The sequence below is a fragment of the Gadus chalcogrammus genome, chromosome 12 (genome assembly GCF_026213295.1).
Source record: "Gadus chalcogrammus isolate NIFS_2021 chromosome 12, NIFS_Gcha_1.0, whole genome shotgun sequence".
Lineage (NCBI taxonomy): Eukaryota > Metazoa > Chordata > Actinopteri > Gadiformes > Gadidae > Gadus > Gadus chalcogrammus.
This window is the reverse complement of record NC_079423.1, coordinates 3,231,349-3,241,145: the sequence shown is the minus strand read 5'-3', so window position 1 is coordinate 3,241,145 and position 9,797 is coordinate 3,231,349. Positions and strand designations below refer to the sequence as shown.

Genomic DNA, 9,797 nt, shown 5'->3' with positions numbered 1-9,797 from the left:
TGAAATAGCTCAATGGTGTATCTCATGAACCATCAACTGGCAAGTATATACATAGCTGGAGCACAACACAATGTTACAATGTCTTACAATGGAAGGACAATGTCAACAGACAGAGAGAAGATGAAGAGGAAGAGGAGTGAGGCTGTGTGAGAATGGGAATTTGTTGCCCAACAGACGTCAGGTAGTGTAGGAAGACTGCCCTGTAATTCCTACAGCAATGCATGTAGAGTCGACAGTCAAACAGTCAAAGCGTAAATGTGAATCTTTTCCAGTCTCTTGCAATCAATCTCCCACATACACTAAGGTGTAGCCTACAATTGACAATAATTTTCTTGAAAGCTTTAGCCTTAGTTTACATCAGAACATCCCTCCAGAGTACTTTTATATTGACCACATGACTCATTTGACTGTCTTATCCGTACACAATGACTTGACATTCTGATGGTCAATGTTCATTGACAAAGATATTTACTTTTGAGAGATGAACTAAGGATTTTTAGCAAGAGACTTGCTTTTGCAGGTAATCCATGGTGTTTTGCTATTTGTACGAATTGTTTCGAGAAATGCATTTACTGTTTTGCAAATGTTGATGATTCGAGAAATGTACCAAAGTGACTGAGAAAAACTGTAAAATGCATTATTTCACCCAGCCCCCCCCCCTCCCTAATTTAACTCCCTTCAAATTGGGATGTTTATATTAATTCTAACGGCATATACATATGCCCACAGTTTCAATCAGTACGCAGAAGTGTGCTCTGAAAGAAATAAGTCTTTATTGTTGTCATTCAATAACATGCATGTAGAGTATAACGTTACATGTTTGAAAACTCTAGAGTTCAGTTGATTTGGCGGTTTATTCTAAGTGCTTGCATACAAATCTTGGGATATCTGAAACATGATGAGAGTAGTGAACTCCATGGTGAGTTGGATTAGTGTAATTGGTGTTTGGGTAGTCCAATTGGCTGATCAGGGCTGGGTGAAGCGCAGGTATTTCTTCCCAGAAGGCAGTTCCTTGCATGTCACCCCATTAGGAAAAAGGGCGGTGGCCTCTGCCTCAGAAAGAGAGGGGATGACCATTACTTTATCACCAGGCTGAAAACAAAAAGTAGAAGAAAGGTTTGATTTGTAGAAACAGAGTGCAACAGAAACAGAATTGCCTTTTTCCATTTGAGAAACATTGCAAGATTCAGATCAATGTTATCTGTAGTGGATGCAGAGACACTGATTCATGCGTTTGTCTCGTCAAGACTGGACTATTGCAATGCACTGTTCTCGGGATTACCGAACTCTACTACAAAGAGTCTACAGCTGGTACACAATGCGGCAGCTAGATTGCTGACCAGAACGAGAAAGTTTGATCATATTACACCTATTCTCGCCTCTTTACATTGGTTACCAATAACTTTCAGATCAGACTTTAAGGTGCTATTGCTAACCTATAAAGCCTTGCATGGACTATCTCCATTGTACCTGAAGGACCTGATTATTCCTTATAGTCCTTCTCGGTCCCTCCGGTCTTCGGGAGCCGGCCTTCTTTCATTGCCGAAGGTTAAAAAGAAATCGGCTGGACAGAGAGCATTTGCCTATCGAGCCCCCTTTTTATGGAATAGGCTGCCATCAGCGATCAGGGAAGCTGACTCTGTGGAGCTATTCAAAGGGAAGCTCAAAACGCACCTCTACAATCTTGCATTTGGAGTGTGAAAACAACAGATGTGTAGTGAAGACTACTCTGTTTGCTTGTGCTTTTCTTATTACATTATACATTCCCACTATGTACTTTTCCGTTCTAATTCACTATTCTGTCAGTTGTAGCGTGCTGCGGGTGCTGGACTGGATGCCTGGACTCTCCTCATGGATAACCGGCCAGAACCCCATCACCATATTAATATGATGTACATGTATTTACCTGTATGCCATTTGTGGCACCCATTGCACTCCTGACCATCCCTGGAAGAAGGGATCCCCTACACTGCGTTTCTTCTCAAGATTTCTTCCTTGCTGATTCAAGGGAGTTTTTTCTTGCCCGTGTGGGGGCATGGGTAAAGGGGGGTGTCACAAATATTTGGCCTGTTAAGCCCTTTGAGACTGTAATGGTGATTAAGGGCTATACAAATAAAATTGAATTGAATTGAATTGAATTTGCATAACAATAATTACAATTTAAAAAATGAAAGCAGCTTTCGTCAGGACTAAACTTTACAAACCATTTATAACCACATTTATTTTGTTCTATTGAAGTGTTCAACCTATTAACTAGTTAAATTCCCTATGATTAAAAGTTGACTTCTAATATAAATGTTACTCTATCTGTGGATCTTGGCATATCTGTACCTTCCAGTTGACAGGGGTGGCCACCTTCTTCTGAGCGGTGAGCTGCAGGGAGTCTATGACCCTCAGCAGCTCATCAAAGTTCCTTCCAGTTGTTGCCGGGTAGAGGATGGACAACTTGAGCTTCTTGTCCGGTCCGATCACAAACACCTGGGGGGGACATACTGAGTTGGGTTAAGTAGAAGATATCCCCACTGCAAACGGATTAGACATCAAAGATTGTCCATGGGTTATGAAAGGGCCCCCTATGTTATCACACGTTGGGATGTTAATTAGCCATGAGAACTTAGCATGCATCTGAGCGGACAAGGCCACATGTGGAGTCACTATAGGGTATTGAAATGGTGGGTCATGCCGTAACAGCATCGACCTTTAGAAAATGAGGATGGGCGGCAAAGGAAGACTCTTACACAGCGGGCAGTGAGAGGCATCCCATCCTTGTCGATCTCATCCGGGTCCAACATGCCCAGCTGGACTGAGAGCGATCTCTTGTCATCGGCGATGATGGGGAAAGGCAATGGGGTGCCAGTTTCACCGTTGAAGGCCATCACATCCTATCCAACAGAACAACAGGGATACTGTCACCTTAAGGAGATACATGAGCCTTTCCCCATCCCTTCAAAAGGGGGGTTCCTCAATTGGATTGAGTTGAGTTTAGGGGTGGACAAAAAAATCAATATTCATTTCAATCGCGATAAAATGTACCGTGATAACGGTGAAATTTTTTGTAGTAATTAAGCCGTCTAAGAAGAAATAGAAAAAGCAGCTGAACCCTTCAGTTGTGTTTATTTTAAATGCGGTACGTGACTATATGTTCAATTTGATAACATAACGGTGTACAGTTGTATTGTTACTGTGTGTGTGCGTGCGTGCATGTATGTTTGTGTTCGTGGCCATTTTTCTGTATCCTGAAGCACTGCTAAACTCTTAACATAAGATCAGCGTCGTTCTTTAAGATATAGATTTTGACAGAACTCTGATGTTCATCTTGTTTCATGTTTGTTTGGCGGTATTGATACGTGTACGTCTCTGAGAGGGGGGTTGACTTAAATTTGCAGGGTCACAAGTAATGAAGCGATGTTTTGACAATAAAACATATATTTATAGTTTACTATGGTAAAAATGGTTGAAAGGATGACATGACAAATAACATAATTAAATGTAGGGGTATTGTATTCGGCCTATTCGTGCCGTAGACATAATGTGTTATTGATTGACATGGGCTAAAATGATGTGCCTGCCATATCATTAACCTTCAACACTCATTGACTTGCATGCATAACTATACATTTAGGTTCTGAGTAGTCAACATTACGTTTTTCGCCTTAAAGTGTACGATTTTATGAAAATGTAAGGCAGCAGATTCCCACTTTTGTATTGCTTTTACAGTTGAAGAGCATATTAAAACAAATAAAAAGGTAGCTTTATTTTTATATGTGGCCATTCCAAGTGGACCTTGGATTTATCCAGAAAAAGAAAGAAAGAGAAACTTGAGTAAATAAGGTAAAAGCTTCCGCTTCATAAGCTGGTCAGAGTTCACCGGGATATTGTGTAACCAAACGGTCAAACACACACACACACACACACACACACACACACACACACACACACACACACACACACACACACACACACACACACACACACACACACACACACACACACCTTATCAATTTCATAAACTCCCTCACGTTGACACTCCTCATTAAACCTGAAATACTGGTCTTTCTCTTCCTCAACTTTACTGAAAGGGGTATTCATTATTTAGCATCGGCCTCATTGTATTACCTGGGGGTACTCATTTCCTTGGGAGCAGTTACCAAAAGCAGGAATTGAAAGTAGTAAGTGTATGACTCAAACCTTGCTCCAGTTGGTGTGGTCCTCCACACTGTCGATGGACAGCGCAATCATCTTGACTCCCCGTTTCTTGAACTCACCGGTGAGGCCGGCCGCACATGCAAGCTCAGTGGTACACACGGGAGTGAAGTCCCTTGGGTGGGAGAACAGGATCCCCCACCTTCAAAATAAAGCATTATCGTTTAGAATAGTGTTTTAGTGTGTACCCCCTCTAAGATGTTTTTTCAAGTGAGTAATATTAAATAATCTATGTGCGTTTTATTTGTCAGTGTTAACATGAACATTAAAAAGGGAGACGTTTCAACCACTTGAACCACTTGTACCACTCGATTTTCTATTCTCCAGCTTTCAGAATTTATAGTTATAGTAAGCTTTACATTATCTGAGTACCACCTGCAATATTCCAAAGTACCCCTAGGGGCACCACCCGTAGCCCCATTTGAGAACCAGTGGTTTAGAATGTCAGGTTAATCAACGATCATCACTAAACTTAAACCAACTTTCCCCACGAATGGACTGATTCAGTAACTTCAGTAATTGTTAGGGGGAGTAAGTTGGGTGAGTGCTGTGTGTTACCATTTTGTTGAATAGCACCCATTCTGTATTCCGTCCTCATATATTATATATAAAGTTTCCATAATCCATATGTTGTTAAAAATGTGTTTACCTGCATCATTTGTTTATAATAATAACCAGGTACAGAACACTTGTAAAGTTCTCCGTAGCAGTCTTTATCTGAAATCCCTAAAACGTATATTAAAAGCTCTTGTTATTCATAACGTTAGCTGATGTAGGCCGGGGTTATGCAACACAGATGGACCTCGTCATGCAAAATTATACAGTCAATTAAGCGAGTTACTAGAGTAGACCAACGAACTTACGAGTCTCCTAGGAAGTCGTGGAACTTAATCCTGCCGATGGTGGTTTCGGCTTCGAAGTTGGGGAACACATCTCCAAGCAAAACCCCGGGCATGGTCCTGTCTCACCGGTAGGCAAAATTGGACAATGAATGGCGAGAGTAGTATTGGTTCGCTCGTGAAGTTCAACCGCACCATATGAACGGGGCCACAAAGTATCTGAGTGGTTGTGTGAACCCGGAAGAAGGCGTGATTTTCCCTGCTACGTAATTCGATAAAAGATGTTGATTTTATTTATTTTTCGAATTGAAAATACACTATGGAAATCATTCTGACTAGCAAGGTACCTATTCTAAAAAACCTGAGCAAATATATTGGCTACTCGAGGGAACTGTAGCGGAAGGTGCATAGCCTGCCTCTGAAAATACAGTATTTCCCATCTACCATTGCGGTAGGAACAACAACAATGGCGGCTTGAGGAAGTCGTTCGGGACGTGACAGGAATGGTCAAATGTGAAGCAATGAATTGAAATAAATAAATAAATCGACATCCTGCGCTCAAGTCACCGCAGAATACCGAAAAGCGTGGTGCATTTGGAATAGAGAAAACTGTGTATTTTCCAAGAGATACAAATGCCTTCTCCAAAAGCGAAAAACCCTTTACGGAGCGGTGGTAGTCCTGTGCTTGGCAACTCCAACGGCCGTTTCGAGTTCATGTCGCTGAACCGAACACCGCCACCGCACCTTATCCAGAGGCAGGGCTCCGACACTACTACTGCCCGGTTAAGAGCCTCGGAGAGCCCCACACGGCGCCGCGGCTCCGGTTCTTCCACCGGTTCAACCAGCGGCCAGGGGATGCCAGAAGAGGACTGTATGCGGCTCAACCCGTCTATCCTAGGAATAGCGCTTAGCTCTCTTCTTGCCATAGACCTGTGGCTTTCCAAATGCCTTGGGGTTTGCGCCTGTGAAGATTCCTCATGGGGTAGTATTCGACCGTTGATGAAATTGATAGAGATCTCCGGCCATGGGATCCCTTGGCTGGTTGGGACAGCCTACTGCATCTATAAGAGTGACAGTACTGCAGGACAAGAAGTCATGTTAAACCTTTTCATGGGTAACCCGTTTTTTGTTCTTATACTTTTGGCCTTGCCTACGATTCCAAATATTAAACATTTCTTTTACAAGATCTTTGGGAATTTAACATGCGGCACACTTCACGTAGCTGCAATCTGTGCTTGTTGTGAATGACCGTCAGTGTCGAAAATGTTGAATGAAATTTAAGGAATAGCCATTAGTGCAGCCAATGAGTCCATTCTCAGGAAATGCTGTGTATTCTCCACATCTTCCATGAGCGATAGAGATGTTGACCAAGCTTTTCCTAACCAAGACCAATTTAAGAATCAAATATAGATATAATACTATCAACGACTTAAAATCGTCGTCAGTCATTTTTTGTGCCACAGTGGGACCAACCAACTTGGTTGTATTGTATATTATAGGAATTCGGTGGAGCCTTACATTCTCTCATACATCGATACATACTAATACGTAATACATTTATATATGTGCCTGGCCTATACATTCAAATTGTATCTTAGTTTATAACATCACATTATGCAATATCCATCTACATTTGGAGGCCTACTGCCTGTGAGTTCTGTTTAGAGATGTGAACTACAATGGTGAAGTTATATCACTATCAAGCCAGTGCCTTTCATTGCCAGAAATTAGTTACCTATTATATACCTTTGATGGTCTAACGTTCTCAGAGGTCAAAGGACAATTTGTGAAGAAATGTGTTGATCATAATAATAAAAACGCAAAGTAGGTTCTCTCACATTTGTTTAAACGTACAGATTGATGGCCTTTTTAAATCCATTATAATCCTTTGTCTCAAAAAGCAGGTCATTTTGGTACGTCAAGGTTTTTCCTTGTATTGAATAAATCATTACATCCATAAATAGAAATAGTAAAGTGAAAGCCAAGATCTGGAAGGAAAGGGGTAATGGATTCTGCATTCAGTCTCCAGTTTTACCTGATTAAGTTAAAGAAGATGTGTTATGACTATTTTAGAGACGTAGAATTCAGGCTCCAAGAAGAGTCCCAGTAAGATTAGCTTATTCTGTGGTCCAGTATGACCTGCTATATGTAAGTGAATGCTTCTTTATTTATCTAAACAGGTGCCCTTGACCTTGTTACCATGTACAACAATGTCTACCATTTTGTGCTTTACTGCCATTTCCCTGTTATAGGTTATACTGACATTGTTCTTCTCTCGCTCTCCCTTCACAGCCCTGCTACTGGACCTGGTCCTGGTGGGCATCGTCAAGGCTTCGGTACGCCGGCGCCGGCCTGTCCACAACCGCATGGACATGTTCGCCACTTTCTCTGTTGACCGCTACTCCTTCCCCTCCGGCCACGCCACGCGTGCCGCCATGTGTGGCCGCTTTCTCCTGGCCCACTTGGTGCTGGCGGCACCGCTGCGGGTGCTTGTCCTGCTGTGGGCCGGCACTGTAGGACTGAGCCGTGTTCTGCTGGGCAGGCACAACGTGACGGACGTGCTGTTTGGCTTCTGGATGGGCTACTGCCAGTACAACCTGGTGGAAATGCTGTGGCTCTCACCGCAGGCGCTGCAGGCGCTTCTGGGACAGCTGGAGTAATGAGGGCGAGAGAGTAGAGGGGTCCAAGGGTAGGACAGCAGGGAGCATGGTGGTTTTCACCGGCTGAAGCCAGTGTTTTGTTTTTCAAGTTAATGCATTCATCATTCCAGCCTGTGAAATAGCAATAGTTTTAGTTTTGCTTTTTCTAAATAACAAGAAATGTAGGTGCATATTGACTAGACCTCAAATCTGAGCCAAGTTATTGCATATGAGAATACAATTTGTACATAGACCAATATTGCTCACATTCCATGAAGTTCTTCACTTAAAATAAAGCTTTTTTTTTTCTTCATTATAATATATTTTATTCATATATTTTATTCATTATAATTGTTAGCTCCCCCCCAAAAAAGAGTTAACAATAAACTATACATCCGGCATGAGCATCATAGGATTAAAGACAATAGTAATTAATTAACAGTGGTGGAACTCTGTTTCTATTTTTGCAGTATATAGGGGCACAATTTGTACCGTATTAAGTATGGACTTATTGTATATAATATATATTTAAATCAATCAAATAATTCAACTCCTGAACAAGGTCAAGATTATAATTTTGCACTTATTGAACTTCCTTAAACCAGACAGATTCCATCTCCAGCCTGTAAAATAGTGCCCAGAACACAATTAGCATTTCTGCCAACACATTGCATGTAGCATGCTTTTTTGAGTAGCATCTAAAAAAATACAAAGCCATCGTCTTATAACCTGCCTGGTGTATTCTTTAGGAGGCATTAAAGACTGACCAATTAATAAAAGAAAAAATCTGTTGCATATGTCCTGTGTACTTTGACAACTAAAAATTGTCAGTGTCTGAATATAGTGATTCTGTTTAAGAATAACTTGTTATATGGTACGAGATTGACCATATTAATGCTATGTTCTGTCAATAATTAGAGAACAGTTTTGTAATATGACTTGCATGCAGAGTCTAGACACTGTAGACCGGTCATTTTAAGGAGTTGTAAGCAATCTCAGAGTAGGCCTTTGTTTCAAAAGCAATACAATACAATGCTGTTCCAAGATTTTTTTTTTTATTGAGAGACGAAGAGATGAAGGATCAATGAATGTTAATGTCCCAGAGATTTTATATGTTTGTGATGTTAATGATTAACATGTGGTGATATTCATGGATTTTCAATGTTTCCCCTGAGATTTTTCCCGTCTACGGTGCAGAACTGTTTGTTCGGGGCGCTATGTTGATGTGTTTGACAGTGTGCAAGGTACTGATATGTGCGTGCAGTCGTCAACACAGTGCCGATGTGCATGTGCACAGTGCTGATATCCGTCCATTAATGCAATCATTCTTTTGCATTAATGTTAGCAGAAATATTGTTTTCTGTCTGCAATTTGTCCTCTGACCATCAGGTTTTCATTGTTCGGTTGCTTCTGTTCTACACAACCAAATATGTAGGCCAGCTTATAATATGGCGCTTGTTGGGTAACTGCCTCCCTTAATGGTTCCTACATTTAGTCGGAAGCCATTCATGGACTAGTGCCACATACATTATCATCTGTCTTTCGTTATGGTCAGTATTTTTACACAATATTTCTCCAATGACAATAATAAAGACAATGCAACTCTTCAGGGCGGTGCAGTAGTGGGCAACTATGATATTACAGTTTTTCAATAAAACAAATAGCTTTTGGGACGCCCAACATAATTTGTTATTACTATATATAGGTATGGTTTTCATGCCTGATTGCAGTGGCGCTAGTATTCCAGAAGCGGCGCTGTGCCACTGCTGGATGCGTGTAGGTGAAATACTGACTTATTCACCCTTTGGTTTGATGGGTTTTTACGTTTTTTTCTGTTGTCCTATAATCTGTGCTATGATCTTCTGCCATAAAGGTTCCCTAAATGCTCTCTTTTGCAAAATTGAAGAAGCTGAAATTACCTCGCTGTTGGCCTTGGTATGAAATTGTATAGGCTAGTGCCTCCTCAACTTGATGAATCAGGATATTGAAGCATAGATAGATTCCGTAATAGTGGTGATATGGAAATACTTAAATTAAGGTGCAAGAAAATAAAAACCTGCCTAAAAAAACTTATGATCTTTTAACTTGTCACCCAAACAACTTCTCAACAATTCAC

At 41.2% G+C, this 9,797-nt stretch overlaps 2 protein-coding genes across 2 annotated transcripts; one reads left to right on the top strand and one right to left on the bottom strand.

The window, feature by feature from the left end:
• Positions 1-727: 727 nt before the first annotated feature.
• On the bottom strand, positions 728-5,428 carry prdx6 (peroxiredoxin 6). Its single transcript, XM_056603761.1, has 5 exons — positions 5,067-5,428; positions 4,189-4,345; positions 2,739-2,882; positions 2,332-2,478; positions 728-1,092 (listed from the first exon to the last, which is right to left on the bottom strand). Exons 1-5 carry the CDS (start codon positions 5,156-5,158, stop codon positions 967-969), a joined length of 666 nt encoding a protein of 221 aa, XP_056459736.1. The 5' UTR covers positions 5,159-5,428; the 3' UTR covers positions 728-966.
• Positions 5,429-5,464: 36 nt separating this feature from the next.
• plpp6 (phospholipid phosphatase 6) lies at positions 5,465-9,797 on the top strand. Its single transcript, XM_056603762.1, has 2 exons — positions 5,465-6,156; positions 7,335-9,797. Exons 1-2 carry the CDS (start codon positions 5,676-5,678, stop codon positions 7,700-7,702), a joined length of 849 nt encoding a protein of 282 aa, XP_056459737.1. The 5' UTR covers positions 5,465-5,675; the 3' UTR covers positions 7,703-9,797.

Coding starts and splice junctions, on each gene's coding strand:
- prdx6 (XM_056603761.1), bottom strand. CDS start 5,158: ATGCCCGGGGTTTTGCTTGGAGATGTGTTCCCCAACTTCGAAGCCGAA. Junction 4,346..5,066: donor CACGACTTCCTAGGAGACTC/GTAAGTTCGTTG, acceptor TTTATTTTGAAG/GTGGGGGATCCTGTTCTCCC. Junction 1,093..2,331: donor CCACCCCTGTCAACTGGAAG/GTACAGATATGC, acceptor TTTTGTTTTCAG/CCTGGTGATAAAGTAATGGT.
- plpp6 (XM_056603762.1), top strand. CDS start 5,676: ATGCCTTCTCCAAAAGCGAAAAACCCTTTACGGAGCGGTGGTAGTCCT. Junction 6,157..7,334: donor CATGTTAAACCTTTTCATGG/GTAACCCGTTTT, acceptor CTCCCTTCACAG/CCCTGCTACTGGACCTGGTC.